Source organism: Canis lupus, chromosome 4 (assembly GCF_003254725.2).
Source record: "Canis lupus dingo isolate Sandy chromosome 4, ASM325472v2, whole genome shotgun sequence".
Classification (NCBI taxonomy): domain Eukaryota; kingdom Metazoa; phylum Chordata; class Mammalia; order Carnivora; family Canidae; genus Canis; species Canis lupus.
In genome coordinates this window covers 68,086,697-68,108,860 of record NC_064246.1, presented here as the reverse complement: position 1 = coordinate 68,108,860, position 22,164 = coordinate 68,086,697, and the positions used below count along the sequence as shown (strand labels likewise).

Sequence of the window (22,164 nt, the reverse complement as noted above, 5' to 3'; positions counted from 1 at the left end):
CTCCTCCTCTGCTTTTTTAAATATTAAAAAATACTTATTTTAGAGGATGAGAGGGAGAGGGAGAAAGAAACCCAAGCTGACTCCACATTCAGCCTGAGATCAGGACGCCGAGATCACAACCTTGGCCCAAACCAAGAATCTGCCCCTTAAGCAACTGTGCTACCTAGGTGCCCCTCTACTATTTTATTTTATTTTATTTTATTTTATTTTATTTTATTTTATTTTATTTTATTTTTTATTTTTTATTTTTTTATTTTATTTAATTTTATTTTATATTTTATTTTATTTCATTATTTTTTATTTTATTTATTTTATTTATTTTATTTAATTTTAATTTTTATTTTTTTATTATTATTTGTTTATTACCTTGAAAATCCTTTCTTGTCCTGCAGCTCAGTGGAGCTCCTTTCCATCTGCTTGATGGGATGCTTGCAGTTTCATGAATTGTTCAATAAAGCCAATTTGATCTTTTATACTACTCCGTTGAGGTTTCGTTTTTTAATACCTTTTAATGTGGGCTTATTATGGTAAAGCCTGGACAGTGTAAGTAAAATGGATAACTGTTCTGACAGGTCTAAAAAAAAAAAACAGCAGCAGGATTTCAACAGAAGCATATCTGGTTTCTCTTATTCTAGCCCGATTTCGCTACCCTTTTAGGAGATGCCTCCCTTCAGGAGTTTTTAACCGGGTCTGAACTTTTCTAGAGAGAATACAGAGTCCTCGCCTTGGCATACGGTCATTCGTGACTGGGCCCCTGGCCACCTCTCTGGTCCTGGTTTTGCTGCTCCCGCAACGAAAACAAACAGTAAATCAGAGACTGAATAACAAACAACTGCGCACTGAGCACGGCGGTGGGGAGAAGCAGCCACTGGCCAAGGAGCCCAGAAGGCAGCGGCAGCCGGCGAGTAAGTCGGGGTCGCCTGGGCCCAGACCGACAGGCCGCCTTGGGAGAAGCACGGACGTTACAGACGGGCCGGAGGCTTCACGGCTCCGGGTGAGGTTCGGGGGCTTGAGGCCCGACGTGAACGCGCAGCTCGGGAGCGAGCTTCCAGGTCGGGCCCCTCCCGCTTCCCTTCCCGTCCGACCGCGGCCCCGCCGGGAGACGTGGAGGGAGGGAGGGAGGGAGGCGCGAGGCGGGAGCCGGAGCGGGAGCCGGAGCGGGAGCCGGAGCGGGAGCCGGAGCGGGAGCGGAGAGCGCGCGTCACCCGCGGCGCGTCCCGGGCGGCGCCGGCGGCCATGGCGGGAAGCGAGCCGCGCTGCGGAGGCAGGTCCCCGCCGCCGCACCACAGCGACTGGAGCCGCCTGGAGGCCGCCATCCTCAGCGGCTGGAGGAACTTCTGGCAGTCGGTGGGCAAGGAGAGGGCGGCGCCCAGGGCCTCCCAGGAGGAGGCGGGTGAGGAGGCCAGCGCCCTGACGAGGCTGCCGGTGAGTGGCGGCCGCCGGCCGCGGAGGACCGAGGGGCCGGGCCGGGCCGGGCCGGGAGGGGGCGCCCCGCACGGGCGGCCTCGGGGCGGGGGGGCGGGTCGCCGTGCCCGGGTCCGCGTCGGTCCCCGTCCTGCAGCCGGTCCGGCGGGGTTGTCACCTGGCGGCAACAGTTGGCCAGAAACGCCGAGGCGTTGACCTCTGACGCTCCGCCGCCCGGTCGGCGGCCGCGGTCAGGTCACCCTCGGCTCTTCTACCCCCAAAACAAGTTTTGGCTCTAGAAGGCCCCCGCCCCGAACGTCAGGCTAGGGAAATAGACCCCTGCGGACTTCCTGGGCGGCCTGGGAAAGCCTTCGGCGACCGCGCTCAGCCTCTTTATCTCAGTTCGACGTACCGAACCCCGCAGTGCGAGGATAGGGCGGCTGTTGCCTTCGCGCGTGTTTCAGGTAACCCCACTCGGCTTAGGGGCAGCCGGGGCTCCGCGGCTCAGCGCCGCCTTCCGCCCAGGGCGTGACCCGGGTCACAGGTCGGGCTCCCTGCGTGGGGCCTGCTTCTCCCTCTGCCTGCGTCTCTGCCTCTGTGTCTCTCATGAATAAATAAATAAAATCTTAAAAAAAAAAAAAAAAACCCTCACATTTAATTGACAATGACTGAGTTAAAAGTGCCTCAAGCTAAAACAAACCGCATCACTCTTTGTTAAACTTTTTTTCAGGCAGAGGGGAAAATGGACAGAGGAGAAATTCTTAGAAATTATTCAAATTCTCTATCTCAACTGGACTGGACACATTCTTCTCATGTCTATCAGATTGGAAACTGCTGTTCTTTGAAATACGGGTTTTATGGGGGAACTCAGATGGCGGATTTACTCTTTGATTAGAACTAATGACAACATCAGAAGTTTGTCAGCTTGATAAAGGTTTTGTTTTGAAGACTAGATTATTTCCTTCAGTGATTTGTTCAAATAAATGGTGTGGCAAAATACCCAGGAGGGGAAATTGAAGGACTTGGTTCTTGTGCTTGAGAAATACCAGAGCAATGATTGGTTTTTAATGAGTATTTCAGTGTGTCAGCAATTAAATGTTCACTATGTTCCTCTTTTGATGACAGGAAAATAACTTCGGAATGATAGATTTAATTATGAAAATACTGTTAAGTTGATCTTTATTATCTAGTGTGATTCTTTATTATTTTTGAAATTCATTATGGTATAATTAGTAAAAAGGCAAACTGCTCAGTTGACCTTTGGATCCCTGCTATAATAGAATAATTATAACTTATTATCAGAAAACAATTTTCAAGATAAATTTTTCATCCCTCTTACGGATTTGCTGTTTCTATTTCAGATTGATGTGCAGTTATATATTTTGTCATTTCTTTCACCTTATGATCTGTGTCAGTTGGGAAGTACAAGCCATTATTGGAATGAAACTGTACGAGATCCAATTCTGTGGCGATATTTTCTGCTCAGAGATCTTCCTTCTTGGCCTTCTGTTGACTGGAAGTCTCTTCCAGACCTAGAAATCTTAAAAAAGCCTATATCTGAGGTCACTGATGGTGCATTTTTTGACTACATGGCAATGTAAGTATCTAGGTTTATGAATTAAAAAGAAGATTCCAAATTTGACTGTATTACAAGTCATTGGTTTAAATTAGTCTTGACTCTGCCACTAATTTATTTCATATAATTTGGTTGTAAGTGTTCTTTTATAAAATTTGGGGATTAAGTTAAATGACCTCCTTCATAGGACTCTTCCAGTTTTCACATTTTATTTGCCTGTGGTTCCTGACTCTAGAGTATTTGAATAATTGTAGATAGTTCATATGCCAAGAAATAAAATTGTTCTTAAAAGTTTCATCATCTTTAGAACATTTGTCATTTTCTTTTTCTTTTCTTTTCTTCTTCTTTTTTTTTTTTTTTTAATTCATGAGAAAGAGAGAGAGGCAGAGGCATAGGCAGAAGGAGAAGCAGGCTCCCTCTGGGGACCCTGATGTGACACTCAGTACCAGGACCCCAGGATCATGACCTAAGCCAAACGCAGATACTCAACCACTGAGCCACCCAGGTCCCCATATTTGTCATTTTCCTAAATAGTGACTACTTTTCTGTATCCAAAAAAGGAATGATCAGTGATTGGAGACCAGTTCTTTGGCAGGGAAGAAAATCATTCTCAAGGTTCTGGGAAATAAGATTTTATTATCACCCAAAAGCATTGACACTTTTAAATATCATGTAGCTGAGTGAATAGTGTTGTTGAGCAACTATAGTATATTAGATTCCATGAGGGATGCTTTATGTTTGTTTACTTATTTAGTCATCTCCCAATAAGGGATTATCTCTGTTACAGATAGGGAATTGAGGTTCAAAATGGTTATGGATTTGCTTAAAGTCATGTAGCTTATAAGGTACTGTTCAGGTTGGAATCTTATCTTGCCACCTTAAAAACATATAATGTCATTGGATCTGTATGTAACCTACTTCATTGAGGGCCCCAAATTTAAGGCATTGTAAATAAATTAAAAGAATATTTATGTTTTAGGTAAGAATGGTTTTGCTCTGCTAGATTTAGTACCTAGATTCAGGATTTTTTTTTTCATATTTTATTTGAGTAATTCACATCTTTCCTTATTCTAATCTAAATACTTAGTCTTGTGAGACTACTTGATTAAAATGTGTGTAATATGTTATAAACAATTTCAGTAAGTGCTGTTGTACTCTTACTTGCTGGTTGTTACTTTTGCATTATCTTACATAGCCGACCATAGCATCAAATATATCATGCTGTAGAGCCAACTTTCCTCCAGGAATAGTTAATAATCATAGTAACTATTCATGATCATATAAAGTATTTTTATTGAAATATAATTAACATACAGTCTTATATTAGTTTCAGATATATAATATAATGATTCAACAATTCTTTGCATTTCTCATGCTCATCACGATAAGTGTACTCTTAATCCTGTTTTATTATCACTCACACCCCTACCAATCTCACCTCTGCTAACCACCCGTTTGTTCTCTGTATTTAAAAGTTTTTCTCTTTTTTCCTTTGTTCACTGTTTTGTTTCTTAAATCATAAATTTCTGATCCTTATAACCCTGGGTTAATTGTTATTGCTTAAATAATGCAGATGAAAAAACTGCTTAGCCAGATCTACCTAGCCTCAAAGTTGATTTTTTTTTTTTCCTTCTTGAATTACAAGGTTCCTATATAAAGATCATTGTATTGTTAGGCTAGTAATTATCTTAACCAGCTTGACTTAGTTAAAGGGCTTTAGGTTTTATTTTGAGTACTGTGTTTTAATTTTTGATAACATGTAGAATTGGTAATTTAGTAATATATAGCTATTGAAAGAAATTGCATGGTCTTTTTCACATGGTTCTTAGTTTGCTAGATTATCTTTAAGGAACATTTAAGCCTCCCTGTATATTTAACACTTATTAAACCATTACATTTGAGACTGTTAATAGGAGTACTTAAGAAATTTGGTTATATTGGTGGCTTTAGTAATTTCTATCTTTTCTTTCTTTTTCACCTCTAGAGACATTTATGCTAATTCTCTATATAGTTTACTATAGGGTTTCTCAATCTTGGCACTATTGACATTTTAGACCCAAGTATTTAGACCAACTCTCCTGTGCACTGTAGGATGTTTAGCAATATCCTTGACCTCTGTCCATTAGATATGCCAGCAGCACCACCCACTGACCCCCCAGTCATAATGACAAAAATGTCTGCAGACATTGCCAAATAAATGCTCCCTTGGGGTGGGGAGGCAAAATCTCCCCAAAATGATGAGAATCACTACTCTATGTAGTGAATTTTTATGACTGAAACAAATGTTAGACCACGAGAGAAAATGTTCCATGAGAAAATGAAAGAAAGTAAATAACCACTTCCTGGGGAAGACTTCCTCAACATTTGGACCACTTCTATTCTCAGAGTGCCTTTGCTTTTTCTTTTTATGACATCCGGTATACATGTTATAATGTGTATGTCCTCTACTTTCCTCCATGAGGATTGGAACTGTATTATTGTATCTCCTGTGTCTAGCATGTTCTCAATAAACTATATATTGTTAAATGAATAACTGGCTATGTTTTTTTCTGTGTTAATTTTCTAATTTGACAATTTTATACAGCTATAAGATGTGCTGTCCATATACAAGAAGATCCTTGAAATCTAGCCGTCCTATGTATGGAGCTGTCACATCATTTTTACACTCATTGATCATCCAGAATGAACCACGATTTGCTATGTTTGGACCAGGTTTGGAAGAACTGAATACGTCTTTGGTGTTGAGCTTGATGTCCTCTGAGGAACTTTGCCCAACAGCTGGTTTGCCTCAGAGACAAATTGATGGTAATTTTCATGTTAATCTATAGTACATAATAACCAAAATACTTTGAGCTTGACATAAATGTTAATAGATTAATTTTTAATTAACTTTTTGATGTAATGAAATATAGTAATTTGGTAAATAGGAGCTCCTCCTCCCCAGATCCCAGTGGGCTAAAAGAATTGATTTACTTTTTACGAGAGGTGAACTTCCTCTTATTTATTCAAATTTGTGTAATATAAGATTATATGAAAAAAAGGACAAAAAAGAAAAAAGATTATATGAAGGTAAATTATATGTTATCAAGACGTTTGTACAGTACTTACATATTTTAAAAGAATATTAACAGCAAAAACCATTCAGTGTCTACTGTGGGCAAAGTACTTTGATATATATTGGAATTTTTAAAAAGAGCTAAATTAACACCTTCCTCTTCTTTCTATGAAAACAGTAATCATGTAGTTAGTTGGCAAGCAGGAGATGTAATAAATAAAAGGTAGTAGTGTAATCTAGCTTATACTTTGCTTATTCATTTACTGAAAGCACCTATTAGATGCAAGAGGTACAGAGATTTAAAACAAATATCAAGAATTTTGTCTGCCCTGAAGATACTTGGTCTAGATAAGGACAAAGATAAATATATAGGTAATTAGATATGGTATAATTAGTTCCTGGGTAGAAAGGGTCAAAGAAGGCTCTACGTTGAACATGATGCCCTATTTGAGTCATTAGGATGAGTTAAAGTAGGCCACTAAAAGGGGGAGGGGGAGAAGTATTGTGAGCAGTGAGAGCTACATTTCTAAAAGCACAAAGATGTGGATACATATGACACATTTGAAGTAGTTCTATGTGTCTAGAGTGGGGCTAGATGAAAAGACATGTATATGCCATGCTTAAGCATTTGGAAGCTGTTGAAAGATTTTAAAGAGATGTAAGATGATCAAGATTTCATTTGAGGAAGATCTGGCTCCTGAGTGGAAAATTTATTACAAGAGGCTATTTGACCATAATATCATGAAAAAATATGAAGCATGCAGTATTGGCCTAAATATGTATTAGCAGTATTTCTGATGTGGTTTTCCTATTGGATGATAGTATCATTCACTAGGATAAGGAGGAAGAGAAACTTTTTGAGGGATCTTTATAGGGAGAATGACAGCTACTCTTTGGAATATGCTGACTTTGATAACTCTGGGAGATATAAGTAGAGATGTCTGCTATAAGCAGTCCACTTGAATGGAAACTCCATTAGCACAAGAGTCTTACCAGCTTTATTCTTAGCTGTGTGTTTGGTGTCAGGCATATAGTAGGCACTCTATAGATTTGGTAAATAAAAGAGCAAATGACTTTGTGGATTACTCTATGCATCCAGATCTCAAGAGCAAGATCTGGGTTAGAAATCAAGATTTGGGAATCATGGTGTCCACGTGGACTTGGAGTTTCTGAGGATGAAAAGAAATACTGTGAACCAGGTGCTGAAATCTTCAGTGAATGTTTGAAGGAAGAGGTTATTGAAAGGAGACTCATAAATAATGAGGTTGAAGAAGGGGAGATGGTACTGCAGCTGAATGGTGTATCTCAAAGAGATGAAGTTTTGGGAGGGCTGGTGAGTAACAGGACATAGCTCTGAGGAGTAAAGAGAGCATCGACCCTACATTTGCATCCTAAAATGTGGAAGAATAAGCAGTTTTGTTACTTGAGAGTACTGCAAGAGAAGCAGCACCTAAGGGTAGGCCAGTTCAGGTAAGGCCATGAAGTAGAACACCTAAAGAAGAGAGGTTTGGGATATGGGAAAATTTGCTGATCATGAAGTGCAAATTTTATTCTACAGACAACAGAAGTGATTGTTCATAAATGTCATTTTAATTATGCCTCAAACCCTGCAAGATCAGGGAAGAATGAGGGGATGGGGGCTGGCAAGGTGGTACAGAACAGTGTGAAGATCATATTGATTGGAGGTTAGATGTGTTGAGAGGATAATCTCTGGAAGTTAAACTGATGAAAACAAAGAGATATAGTTGAATTTGTCTCTGTGATCTGTTTGAGGAGTTTGTGCAACAGACCTGGTGGCCAGGAGATCAGAGTCATGCTTGCAGTTCCACCTACCAAGATTTCTGCATATATGTTGCCTGGAATGGTGACATAAGATGGCATGACAGGTTTATTTAAACAACTAGATTGGTTATGATGCAGGTAGTAAGGGTATAAAAAGTGGAATAAGATTATATTAAGTTGTTTTTGAAGAGCAATGGCTTTGAAGGAAAGAAAAATAATTAGGTAGGCATTTTTAAGCCAGAAGAAGAGTGGACAGTAGGGTAAAAAATGGATGTAGGAGACTGGTTAGAGTGATTGCGAAAGTCCAGGTGAGGTTATGATTTTAGACTAAAAGAGGAATTGAGGATGGAGAGAAGTAGGCAGATCTAAAAGGGCATTTATATGAAAAAAAAAAAAATAGAGCCATGGAAGAAAGAAGGATCTTTTCATGAGGTAAGAGTGTTAGCCCCTGAGTGTTAACACAGCCAAAGAAGGGAAGAGATTAAGAAAGGACAAATAAGAGTGTTGAATAATTCGGTTAAATAATCAGCTTCAGTAAGAAGCTAATATTTAGTATGTGTTATTTACCAGTCACTCTATTAGGAGTTTTACATGTATAATCTCATTTAATGTTATAGTATCTCTAAGAAGTATGTATTATTTTATATATTTTTTAAAAATTTATTTATTATTAGAGAGTGCAGTGGGAGGGGCAAAGGAAGAGGAGCGGGGAAGAGAATTAGAATTCTCTAGCGGACTTCCCACTGAGTGCAGAGCCTGATGTGAGGCTCTATCTCACAACCCTGAGATCAGGACCTGAGCCGAAATCAAGAGTTGGACACTTAGCTGAATGAGCCACAGGCACTCTATATTCTTGCTGTATTTTGATGTCAAAACTAAGGCTCACAAAAAATGACAGTGTGCCAAATTCAAGAGTATAGCCCAAGTTTAATTTCACATTTCAGTATCTGTATATTTCCTCAATTTTCTACAGTGCCATTGGTGACTTCCCATCAATTTAAAAACATTTTCAGAGGGCAAAAAAGCCATTTCACTGAATATATATATGGAGTGTATGACAAACAAGAAACAAAAAAGTTGGGAAATGAGTCTTAGTCTAGAAGATAGATATTACTAGATTACTAGCTGTTAATGATGCCTCTGCTACTAATATGATGATACAGAAAGGAATGCTATAAGCCTATCAGTTCTCTGTTCTTTATCCATATTTTTATTATAATGTAAATGAAAACTGCATACAGCACCTATGCCTTAATACAAACATTTCCCTTTATTCCAAAGCTATGTATAACTTGTCATGGACTTTTTGGTTGCTCTTTTTGCTTGCACTGAGTAATTTTTTCAATGTGATCTTTTTTTGAATTTCTTAATGACTTGCTTTGATAACTGTAATTTTTTCCTTTAGGTATTGGATCAGGAGTCAGTTTTCAGTTGAGCAACCAACATAAATTCAACATCTTGATATTATATTCAACTACCAGGTAAGGCTGCCTACTTGGTGGCCTACCTGAGGCATCAGGACTTGAATACTTTAGGGGGGGTGGAGCCTGCTTAGTATTTGTTTATGTTTTATATTTACATTTTTCTTATAGAAAGGAAAGAGATAGAGCAAGAGAAGAGCATACAAGTGCAGTTAACAAGATGTTCAGTCTACAGAATGAAGGAGATGATCAACAAGGAAGCCGATATAGTGTAATTCCACAAATTCAGAAGGTGTGTGAAGTTGTTGATGGATTCATCTATGTTGCAAATGCTGAAGCTCATAAAAGTAAGCATTATCATATTTTCTTTTTAAGAGAACCTTTTTTTGCAAAGCAAATACAATTGATTTTTTGGGATTTACTGTGACTTCTTAAGAACATGGTGGTTAATTTAATAAATGTGATTCTGTGACCATTAATGTTAGTAGTGGGTTCTCAAACCTTGATGTGCATTAGAATCATCTGAAGAGCTTGTTAAAAACAGCTACCTGATTCCTACTCTAGTGGATTATAATTCATAGATTTGGATTATTTCTTCGTTTTTTTTTAATAAGTACCCACAGAATTCTGATGCATATTAAAGTTTGATACTAGAACTACATACTATTTCTTGTTGTATGCTTCTGCACTTACTGATGTTTTGTCTGCTGCTAGCTCTATTCAAATAATTTATACTGATAACTGGAAAATTTTACCTTTAAGATAGTAGAGAGATGTGTGGGATTAGTTAAGAATACTTTCCACATATACTGAATAATTGCCCTTCACAATGCTATTTAGGCATCAAATCAGAATATTATTGGGGCACAAACCAGTATTGTAATTTTTCTCCACAATCTTTTGTGAATAAGTTAATGCATGAATATATAATATATTGTTCTCGCTCAGAACAAGGTAACAGCGTTACTGAAAGAATTTAAAGCTTATGGTGCACTGAAGTTAACCAGAGCTAAAAAGTTAAGTTCAGCTCAACTACTGACTAGTTGGAATCAATCCACTGCATTAGTGTTCTAGCCGAAGAAGAAGCATACCCATTTCTGGGAATATATTTTCTTTGCCTCAATCTTTTCTTTACTGTTCTTCCACAAAAAAACATTTAGCATTAAATTAAACATTATAAAAGATACAAAAAAATCAAAATGAAATGACCCATTAACAAGAGATGAAGCAATCAATGGAACCATACCTAAAGATAAAACCAGATGTTGTCACTCTCAGAAATGGATATTGAAATAACTATGATTAATATGTAAAAGGATCTAGTGGAAAAATGGAAAATATGCATCAATAGGGATTTCAGCAGAGAGAAAGAAGAAAGAATAAAATGGGAATGCTAAACATGAAAATATAGCAGGTGAACAGTTTCCTTAATGGATTTATCAGCAAAAGAAACCTTTGGTAAAACTGAAGATAAATTGGAATTATCCAAAGTAAAATAGGAAAAACCAAGCTGGAGGAACCCATCAAGGGAAACAGCTCTAGGGTCAGTGGACTTTTTCTCAAGGGGCCAGAAAATAGTAAATATTTTCAGCATATAAGCCATATGATCTCTCACACTCAACTCTGCTGTTAGAGTGCAAAAGTAGCCATGGACGATTTATAAACGAATGGGCATGGCTGTTTTAAAAAAAAAATTATAAAAATAGATCCATAGAATGTAGTATGCCAATACCTGGTATAACTCATGTGTAATTGGAGTCCCAAAACATGAAGAAAGAGAATAAGGAAAAATAAAATTTTGAACAGATAATGGCCAAAATTATTTCAAAATTACTGAAAGACAACAGACCACAGATCCAAGATGCTCAGAGAACTCCAAATAAATTAAAAATAATAGTAATACATAAATAAAAAATATATCTAGATACATTATGGCTAAACTGATGAAAGCCAAAGATAAGGAGATTATCTTGAAGATAGCCAAAGCAAAAGAAAGCATACATATGGAGGGCCAAAGATAAGGACAAAGATTTCCTGAAAGAATTGCTGAAGGCAGTGAAGGGAAATCTTTATGGTATTGCAAAGTGGAGAAAACCTTATATCCAAAGATATCTTTCAAAAATGAAAGCAAAATCAAAACTTTTGGACAAAACCTGAGAAAGTTCATTATCAGCTGATTTGCATTACAAGAGATATTAGAGAAAGCTCTTCAACCAGAAGAATATACCAGATGGAAAATTGGATCTTAAATGAAAATGAAAATCTAAAAAAAAACAAAAGAAAATGAAGAACCCTAGGATGGAAACAATGTAGCTATATATAAGATTTTTTTCCCCTAATTTTTATTTTTTTATAATTATGTACAGGAAAAAATTGTAATAATGTATTATGGGTATATGATTCTTTTAAGTAAGATACATAATAACAATACAAGCAAATGGAAGGGATCAAATGGGAATACATTGGTATAAGGTTTTCCTATGTGTGAAGTTGCATAATACTATCCAAAGGTAAACTTACAAAAATGTGCGTGGTAAATCCTTGGGTAGCCACTTAAAAAGTGAGAGAGGAAAAAAAAAAAAAAAGTGAGAGAGGTACAATTAAATAAGCCGGTAATGAAGGTAAAATGGAGTAATTACAAACTCAGTCCAAAGAAGGGGGGGTGGATAAAGAACAAAGAACAGATAGGACAAGTCAAAATCTAAAAAGTATATGATTAGATTTCTATGCACCGTTGGGATGCCTGAGTGGTCCAGCAGTTGAGCCTCTGCCTTTGGCTCAGGGCGTGATCCCAGGGTCAGGGATCAAGTCCCACATCGGGCTCCCCACAGGGAGCCTGCTTCTTCCTCTGCCCATGTCTCTGCCTCTCTCTCTCTGTATCTCTCCTGAATAAAATAAAATTTTTAAAAATAATAATAATAAGTACACCTTGTTGATAATGACATTAAATATTGATTCATTTTCTTTTCATATATAACAAATTTCCTCCAACCTAGTGACTTAAAATAACACCTATTTATTAGCTCATAATTCTCTGTGTCAGAAGTCAGCACAGCATGGCTGAGTTTCCAGCTTAAGGTCTCACAGGCTGAAATCAGAGTTGGATGGTTTGATGCAGTACTTTCTGGTGGCTCTGGGGAAAAATCTGCTAACTCACTGAAGTTATTGGCTGAATTCAGTTCCTTACTATTGTAGGACAGAGGTTTTTGTTTCCTTGCCAACTGTCAGCTGAGAGCTTATGTCATCTTTTAGAAGGTATCTTCATTTCTTGCCTTGTGACTTCCTCTTGTCTTCAAATCTAGCAATGGAGAATCTTTCTAAGAAAACCTCAACTCTTTTAAGGGCCTGCCTGGTTAGGTCAGCCTCACTTAGTATAATGGCTCATTCTTGAGGTCAGTTGTGTATTATGATGTAGCCTACTTATGGCAGTGATACCCAATCACTGATTCTAAGTTTCTTCCACACTCAAAGGGGAAGAGATTATACAAGGGTGTGTGTGAATCATTGGGTGTCCTTTTAGGATTTTGACTACCTCACAATATCAGCAATTTACACAGTCTAATGAAAGGCAGAGATTGTTGGTTTAAATAAAAGAGCAAGACCCAAGTATATTTTTAAATTGTTTAAACTAAGGTCTTTGAAAGAAAGGGTAGTGTTAGCTACAAAATTTGTGAGAGGAAAATACCTATATCAAAGTATTTTTGCATTTAAACTCTGGAGACATCTGAATGGTATTGTGACCTTTTTTCCCCTCTAATTTCATTGAAATTCCTATCCTTGAAGGCTATCTAATAGTAGTTTTATGACAAATCAGTAAATGAACAGCGATAGAGGCAGTTTGTTATGTTTGGATCCTGGTAATTTTTTTGTTTCCTTGTTTTGAAGTTTGTTTTATTATTTTAAAAATCCTTATAAAATGCAAATTAAGGGTTTTGACTACATTCTCTAGGACATGAATGGCAAGATGAATTTTCTCGTATTATGGCAATGACAGATCCAGCTTTTGGATCTTCAGGAAGACCTATGCTGGTTTTATCTTGCATTTCTCAAGCAAATGTAAAAAGAATGCCCTGTTTTTATTTGGCTCATGAGCTGCGTCTAAATCATCTAAACCACCCATGGATGGTAAGGTCCTATCTCTGGTGAGAAAAATCTTGTTTTATTTTTCACTGTTCTCTATTTGATTTTATTCTTTCCTACTCATTCTCTTTAACGAAATAGCATTCTAAAGTTAGTTTTAATAGCTTGATCAGCGGGAGATATTTGATTGGTATCAGTAAGTTTTACCTGATCATTTGGTCTCTCCTTGCCTCTCCTATCAGAGACACAGTGAAATAACAACTGGAGATTGGTGGTTTTTTTTTTTTAAATTTTGTTTTGTTTTGTTTTAGATACCAGTATCATGTTTTTTTTTTTTTTTTTTCCCCAACATTTAAGTATTATGCTTTAAGGGTCATCAGAAATACAGATTTCATCTTACTGTTCCTTGCTTTCCAAATTTTATTTTAATCATGGAATCCTTTCTTCAAGTGAAGCCTTACATGAAAGCTCCTATGTAAAATAAAGAAAAATTAAAATTGGAAGTGCTTATGCTTAATAAGTGGATTTTCTTCCTTCCTCCTTGCATACCTTCTGTGGAGTCTTCTAAAGACTCTTTTGGAACACAGTTTGAAAGCTACGCATAAAGGTGTACCTTTCTGAGTGGTACCATTAGGAAGAGTGGCATTACCATTAGGAAGAATGGCAGTCTTAATACATTTTTGCAGTTTGATACCACTTTTACCAGCTGACTAGCTGGAATCATTAAAAAATGTTTTAGTTTTCAAAGTGGATCCTTTGGAGGAATTTTTTTTTCTAATACAAACAAGTCATGGAAATGGTTCTTCCCTTTCCCAAAGCTGAGTTCCAAGATAAATAAGCCTCAGTTTGGTAATAATTATAAACAGATCATATTTTTTATCTAAGTTCTCTAGAAGACAAATTTGAATGAGTCACCTAAAGTTTACTGGGATTTTTAAAATCCTATTTTTTTTTTTTTTTTTTTTTTTTTTAGTATCTAGAAAAATGTTTCTTTTATTCATAAGATTTTGGAGTCAGTTTCTTACAGTGATCTCTCTTATCTGCTCATAGGTCCAGGATACAGAGGCTGAAACTCTAACTGGTTTTTTGAATGGCATTCAGTGGATTCTTGAAGAAGTAGAATCTAAGCATACAAGATGATCCTCCTTTTAGACCTTGGAAATTGAAACCCCTTGAAACTTGTTACTAAGGTCATGATTTGAATATTTTGCTGAGTCAGCTAATTTTGTCCTGCCTTTTTGCAGGTGGGCTTTATATTGGGACAGCTGTAGCTGCTGTGTTTTTTATATAATTTTTACTTTTTACCTTAAATCAATTACAAGAACAATGTTTCAGCATTTAGCCCCCAAATGAGCCTTTTAAGACTTTTTGATAACTTTTATATTTTCTTTTTTTAAAATATTAAATTCTGAAAAAAACAAATTTGTACTTCTGTCATTCCTTGTGATTTCTAATTTCAGTTCAGAGGTTGCCCTGGTGGAGAATAGCAAATTTGCTAAGCTTTCTATAGGTTCCTTTCAAGAATCCTTAACTGGTTCTCAAAAAGAAATTTTAATTTTTAATAAATATACTGTTTAAAGACTGGGATATTCATTAGAATTGCACTTATTATTATGGCCATATACCTTTTGGGTTTTTTTTTCTGAAACAAATTAATTTTATATCATATTTAGTACTGATTCAGTGAAAACTTTCCTGGAAGTACTTGCTATTTCACATAACTTTGAAAGTTCATAAAATTCTAAGGCCAAATTCTATTCCATACTCATAGAGAAGATATCCCATAAGACATGATCATAAGACCTTCTTACAAATTGCAGAGGAAATGTTACAGCTTTCTTATCTCATTGGAACTGAGGAATTTTAACATTATAATAAAATGAGCACAGTATTTGGGTTAGGGTTAGGGTTAAAAAAAAAAAAAAAACAGTGTTATTATGATGCTGTGCCCAAGATATAGCCTACAACCCACAAGAGAGTGCTGCTCCAAAAAAGGGAGCTCCTACGTATGGGTACACTCCTTCAGGAGTTGGCTTCAGCAGCATGTAGTTGAGGCAGGATGGGAAATGCTGACATCCTACTCCTGTGAAGATATTTCTCTAACTTAGAGAGACATTGTGGTTTGGCTTCCTTGGCTGCCCCAGTCTAGATTGGAGTTTCCATCTTGCTGAGTTGGAGGAGGGAGGGAGTTGGAATAAGTTTTGGCTCAAATCCCAGACACTTGCTGTTCTTACTGAGTTTTAGTAGATTTTTTTTTTCTTGGAAAATATTTCTTTATTTTCTGTAGGCTTTGGGACCATATATAGAGACTTTAAATGGTTGTTTTTTAAAAAAATAATTTCCTCCAGTTTTTCTAGGGAGCTATTCCACAGAACCCTCATGCTATTATGCCAAAATTAGATCTCCCTATTTTCCTTGTTATATTTGTAGTACATCACCTAATTCATTCCTGATATTGATGTTATATCGTTTTTCTTCTTGACCAATCTAGCTAAAGTTTTACTGATTTTATTATTATTCTAAAAAAACCCACCTTTTGGTTTTACTGATTTTTCTATCTTTCATTGACTTATGCTCTGTCTTTTTCTGCTTTAAAATCTTTTTTATTTCATTTTTTTCTAGTTCTTTTTTTAAAAAAATATTTTATTTATTTATTCATGAGAGACACAGAGAGAGAAAGAGAGAGAGAGAGAGAAAGAGAGAGAGAGAGAGAGAGATAAAGGCAGAGGCACAGGCAGAGGGAGAAGCAGGCTCCATGCAGGGAGCCCGACATGGCCCGGGTCTCCAGGATCACGCCCTGGGCTGAATGCAGCGCTAAACGGCTGAGCCACCCGGGCTGCCCTTTTTTTCTAGTTCTTTAAGGTAGATATTTAGATCATTAATTCTGTTCTTTTTAAAATTAATTAATTAATTTTTTAAATTGCTTAGTATGGAGCCCAACATAAAGCTTGAACCCACAACTCTAAAATCAAGATGTGAGCTGAGATCAAGAGTCAGATGGTTAACTGACTGACTCACCCAAGAACCCCTATATTTTTATAAATAAGCATTTAAAGCTATGGGTTTCCCCTAAACTCTCTTTAGCTTCATGGACACATTTTGGAATATTGTATATTTATTATTATGCAGTTAAAATATTTTCTAATACCTTCACTTTTTAATCCATGGATTATTTAGTGTCATTGTTTTAGTGTTGTTTAATCTGTTACCTATATATTTTATTGTTATTGATACCCAATTCAATGTCTCTTTTTATCAGAGAATACTCTAAAATTTTAGTCTTTTTAAATTTGTTGAACCTTGCTTTATGGCCCAGCTTATGGTTTATTCTGGTGAATATGCCACATGCACTTGAAGAGTTTATATTCTGTAGTTGTTAGGTGGAATGTTTTATAGCTACTTATTAAGTTAAAGTAATTGATAATGTTTAGATGTTCTATATTGGTTATATTGATTTTTAAAAAGATTTTTAAGTAATCTCTACACCCAATGTGGGGGTTGAACCCACAAATCCAAGATCAAGAGTCACTCATTCTGAATGAGCCAGCCAGGCACCTCATATTGATTTTTATATAGTTGTTTTTATCAGTTACCAATAGACATTAGAATCTTTATGATTAGGGAATTGTCTATTTTTCCTTTGAACTATTAATTTTTGTTTAGTGTGTTTTGATGACATTTTTAGGTGCACATATGTATATGACTTATTTTTCTAATGAATCAACCCTTTTATCATTATTAATGATGTCCTTTTTACTGATAATATTCATTATTGTGAAATACATTCTCTAGTATTAATATAACCTCTTCAACATTAAAAAAAATACTGATCTCATGATAAATCCATTCAACCTAAATCTGTCTTTATGTTTTAAGTGTATTTCTTGTAGATAGGATATGGCAAATTTTGCTTTTTCTTTTTCCATTCTGGCAATACCTGCATTTTAGAAATGTATAGATCATTTACATTTAATGTGATTATTGATATGATTGGCTTCAGATCTACCATTTTATTATTTGTTTATCCCCTCTTCACTATTGTTGTTTCTCTATTCTTTCTATTTTGGATATTTCATATTTTTTAGAAATTGATTTAAGTTTTTCTGTTAGTTTTTTAGCATGTCTGCATTTTTTAGAGGTTTCTCTAGTGATTGCAGTATATTTCCTTAGCTTTTGAAAGTTTTCTTATAGTTAACACTGTACCAGTTTTGTAATATTTACAAATGTTGTAACTGTGGGTTTTATTATTCATACCATTTTTTTGCTATAGCTATTAAATATAGTATATCCCTGTATGTTATAAATCTCAGGAGGACAGTGTTATAGTTTTTGCTGGGTTGGCAATTTTATTCTTTCAGCCCTTTCAAGTGTTCCTTTGTTTTCCTCTAGCTTCTATAGTTTCTGGTAAGAAATTACTAATTACATCTCTATTCTTTTGTATATAATTTGCCTTTTTTTTCTGCTTTCAAGTTTACTTTTTATCTTGGTCTTCAACAGTTTAACTACAGAGTGCCTAGGAAGACCCTGTTTATAATTATCTAGGTTGGGAGTTACTAGCATATTGAATATTGAAATTCATGTCATTTACCAAGTTTGTGAAATTTTGGCTCATTATTTCTTCAAATATATTTTTCTTTTTTTTTTCTTTTTTTTTTTTTAATTTTTATTTATTTGTGATAGTCACAGAGAGAGAGAGAGAGAATGAGGCAGAGACACAGGCGGAGGGAGAAGCAGGCTCCATGCACCGGGAGCCCGACGTGGGATTCGATCCCGGGTCTCCAGGATCGCGCCCTGGGCCAAAGGCAGGCGCCAAACCGCTGCGCCACCCAGGGATCCCTCAAATATATTTTTCTTCTCTATTCTTTTCTTTCTTCCTCTTTGAGTCTATGTTGTGTAACAATACATGTAACACCATTTGTTATTATTTAAACTTCTCTGAGGCATTGCTAATTTTTTTCAAAGTTTTTTTCTTTCTGTTCTTCAGTTTGCATAATTTTGATTAACCCTAAGATTTTCATACTCTATATTTTGTTAAATCAATCAATCTTGTGAATTTTTATAATGTATTGGTTCTATAATTTCCTTTTGGTTCTTTTTTTATTAATTCTATTTTGTATCTCAGATTTCCATTTTTCCCCCCATTGAGGGTATACATTCCTGTACATCACTGAGAATGTAATAGCTGTTTTAAAATCCTTGTCTGAGGGCAGCCCTGGTGGTGCAGCGGTTTAGTGCAGCGGTTTAGCGCCGCCTGCAGCCCAGGGCATGATCCTGGAGACCCTGGATCGAGTCCCATGTCAGGCTCCCTGCATAGAGCCTGCTTCTCCCTCTGCCTGTGTCTCTGCTTCTTTCTCTCTCTGTGTGTCTCTATGAATAAATAAATAAATAAAATCTTTAAAAAAAATAAAATAAAATCCTTGTCTGAAAATTCCAAATCTGGAAGTGTTAGTTTCCATTGGTTTTCTTTTATTAAAGTAATGAGTGTCATTTTCATTTTTGTATCTTGCAGAGTTTTGTATTGTATTCTGAAAAATATAAATGTTAAGTTGTGGAGACTCTGGCTTCTGCTATTTTTCTCCAATGAGTGGTGTTTCTTTTGTTTAAACAAATAACATGGTTGGATATACATTGCAAACTCTGTTCCTTGAGTAACAGTTCTACATGCAGTTTATCTTTTTTATTTAAGTGAACAACTTGAGTTGGTTTCTCACACAAAATTTAGCCAAAGATATAGACCGAGAATTTAGTGATTCCCTTCCTGGCTTTTTCTTTTCTGAGACTCATTTTTTCCTCTTTAGTGGCTACGGTTGCCCTCAACCAAAATGAGACATTTTTCTGTTTTTTAGATCTGCTCTCTGTCTTTTGCCAGAATTCCTGTTGGGGGATCAACAACTTATTTTCACATTTGGAGTTCTTCCATTTGCAATCTAGTATATCAATCATATTTTCATTAAAAGCTTCAGTGGTCTTTTTCTTATGCCAGCAAAATCTCTCTTCCTACGTCGGAGTGATATCCCACCCACAGATACCAAATTAAGCAGTTGGTCTCATAAAAGCAAAAGCTCTTTGATCACCAAGAAGAGCCTGTTTATTCTTAGAATTTATTTAGACGTTTCTACCTACTGCTCTTGATGGCCCAAAGTAAAGTATAATTTTCATTGTTTTTCTATTTTCTTGTTACAGTAACAATCTCTTGTGACCTAAATTCTATCTGAAAGAAAGCAAAAATTCTTAGCGGTTTTTACACTGTCTTTTTAAACACCTTATTATTTCCCAGATCAGTGTTCATTTGTCAAAAAATTTCTAGCATTAGGTCTACACACAGTAGCTGAACTATATTGATCATTACTGTACACTGTGAAAAGTTCTCATGTTTCATTTTCTCCTTGATTTTCAATATTATTTCATTTTTACTATATAGTGAGATGACTTTTTACTGTTTTTTTTTTTTCCCTTCCCAATTGAATTATGTTTGCCTTCATATTCTTTGACCCTTGGAAGAAGTCCTAAGCAACTTTTCATAACATTTGAGGTCTGACCCTTGCTACAGCCTCAACAAATTAAATATCCAATATTTAAAATTTTCCAGTTGTTTATTCTTCCTACACATTTGCATAAGAATGTTGTTAGAAGCAGGGCAGCCCCAGTGGCTCAGCGGTTTAGCGCCGCCTCCAGTCTGGGGTGGGATCCTGGAGACCTGGATGGAGTCCTGTGTCTGGCTCCCTGCATGGAGCCTGCTTCTCCCTCTGTCTGTGTCTCTGCCTCTCTCTCTCATGAATAAATAGATAAAATCTTAGAAAAAAAAAAAAGAATGTTAGAAGCAGCATAACTAAGTTATTAAGGATCCTAAAACCAAATTGGTCTGAGTTCACATCTTAACTTCATTACTGTGTGGTCTTAGCCAAGTTTCTTATCTTCTGTGTGACTGAGTTTCTCTAATTGTAAAATGAAGATAAAAAATACCTTATAGAGTTCTTAAAATGCTTAAATAAGTTAATATTTTAAAACACTAAGGACAGCGTGTTGTACAAAAAAGTGCTCTAAAATTGTTTAATAAAGGTTGATGTACAGAACAACACCATTATCAAAAAGTTATTTTTTAATCTCATATGAAAAACCTAATGTAAAAAGCTCCATTTACTTAAGAAAGCATATAAAAACCTGTCAGTAGATAGATCTAGTGAAATCTGGGGGATAATAGAGCTCTGATTTTTTTTCTACAGAAATATAGAAATTTTAGCTAAAAATTTGGCAAAGTAATATTTAATTTTTTTTGCCATAATAGCACTATAAGTTTTACACCAGAATACATTGATGATCATTTTCTGTTTTCTACCAGGTAAAGTACAAAGTCTTAGCTTGTTTGTCAAATTGATACTATAACTAACAGAAGACTGTTCTTAAATTCTGAAAAATATGACAGTGCTATCTCTAGATTTCCAGAAGGTGGTACTATTGCTACATACAGGAAGAATTTGTTACTAAAAAAAAGATATTTCAACTTAACTCTTATAATTTTGATCAGATTGGATTTTCAGTAATATTTTCCAAAGTGTGTTCTGAGTATAGTAATTTCCTTGATAACTGAGCATAGCGTTAGTTCTTAGTGGATTAAATAAAGTTAAGCATGTTACACAGGACTTCTCAGAACTTTAATGTGAATCAAAGATCATTTACTGTGAGGCATTTTTATTTTGTTTTTTTTTCACAGAATATACCTAAGGATAGATACAGATTAGATTTTGTAGAACAAAATTAGAGAAAATGGCTTTAAAGGAATTGAAACTCAATAAAATATGATTTTAAAATGTTAGGATAATCCACAGAATGGAAGAAAATTTTTTACAAATGGCATATGTGATGAGGGAGTTATATTTAGAATATATAAAGAACTATTACCCATCAATAATGGAAGATGAATAAAAGTCAAGGGATTGTTCATAAATAGACGAATGTATAATGAAGATGTAGTATATATATACTACACAATGAAATATTAGCAATGAGAAGGAATGAAATCTTGTCATTCACAGCAACATGGATGGACTTAGAGGGTATTATGCTAAGTGAAATGAGTTAGAGAAAGATGTATGCCATATGATTTTACTTAAATGTGGAATCTAAAAAAAAGCCAATAAACAAGAACAAGAAAGAGGATCATGCATAAATATAGAGAACAAACTGTTGCCAAAGGGGAGAGGGATAGAGAATAAGCAAAATAAGCAAAGGGGTTTAAGAGGTATAAGATTCCAAGTTATGTAAGTCATGGGGGTGAAAAGTACAGTATAGGGATATAGTCAATAATATTGTAATGACTTTGTATGGGGACACATGGTAACTACACTTTTCTTAGCATTCTGTAATGTATGTAATTGTTGAATCACTATGTTGTACATCTGAAACTAATATGTCAATTATACTTCAGATAATAAAAAATCAGCAAAGAATCTAAAGATGTTTCTCTAAAAACAATACACAAATGACCAATAAGTGTGTGAAAAAATACTCAGCATCATTAACCATCAAAGAAGTACAAATCAAAATCACAATGAGATATGATTTCACACCTACTTGGATGACTACAATAAAAAAGAGAATAAGTTTTAAGGAGGATGTTTAAAAATAGAATGGTCAGAATGTAATTATTTTGGAAAGTGATTTGGCAGTTTCTCAAAATGTTAAAAATTGTCTTACCATGCGACCCAGTAATTCCCGCCCTAGGTATATACCTAAGAGAAATTTAAATGTGCATACAGAAACTTGTATGTATATGTTCATAGCAACATTATTCATAGTAGCCAAAAAGAGAAAATGATCCAAAGGTCTATCAACTGATGGATAAATAA

General features: G+C 35.8%; 1 protein-coding gene across 3 annotated transcripts in view; it reads left to right on the top strand.

The window, feature by feature from the left end:
* The first annotated feature begins 1,176 nt into the window (after nt 1–1,176).
* The window catches only part of FBXO4 (F-box protein 4), a 43,878-nt gene continuing 22,890 nt past the window's right edge, over nt 1,177–22,164 (top strand). Inside the window, exons 1-7 of one of the 3 annotated variants that reach the window (XM_025436290.3) lie at nt 1,177–1,425; nt 2,766–3,001; nt 5,565–5,785; nt 9,223–9,298; nt 9,410–9,585; nt 13,188–13,363; nt 14,369–14,740. In XM_025436290.3, the coding sequence (XP_025292075.1) occupies nt 1,237–1,425; nt 2,766–3,001; nt 5,565–5,785; nt 9,223–9,298; nt 9,410–9,585; nt 13,188–13,363; nt 14,369–14,458 (1,164 nt within the window). In that variant the 5' untranslated portion in view covers nt 1,177–1,236 and the 3' untranslated portion in view covers nt 14,459–14,740. Of the gene's footprint in view, nt 1,426–2,765; nt 3,002–5,564; nt 5,786–9,222; nt 9,299–9,409; nt 9,586–13,187; nt 13,381–14,368; nt 14,741–22,164 lie in introns of those variants that run through there. The other 2 variants (XM_025436291.3, XM_025436292.3) reach the window with 2 other exon arrangements.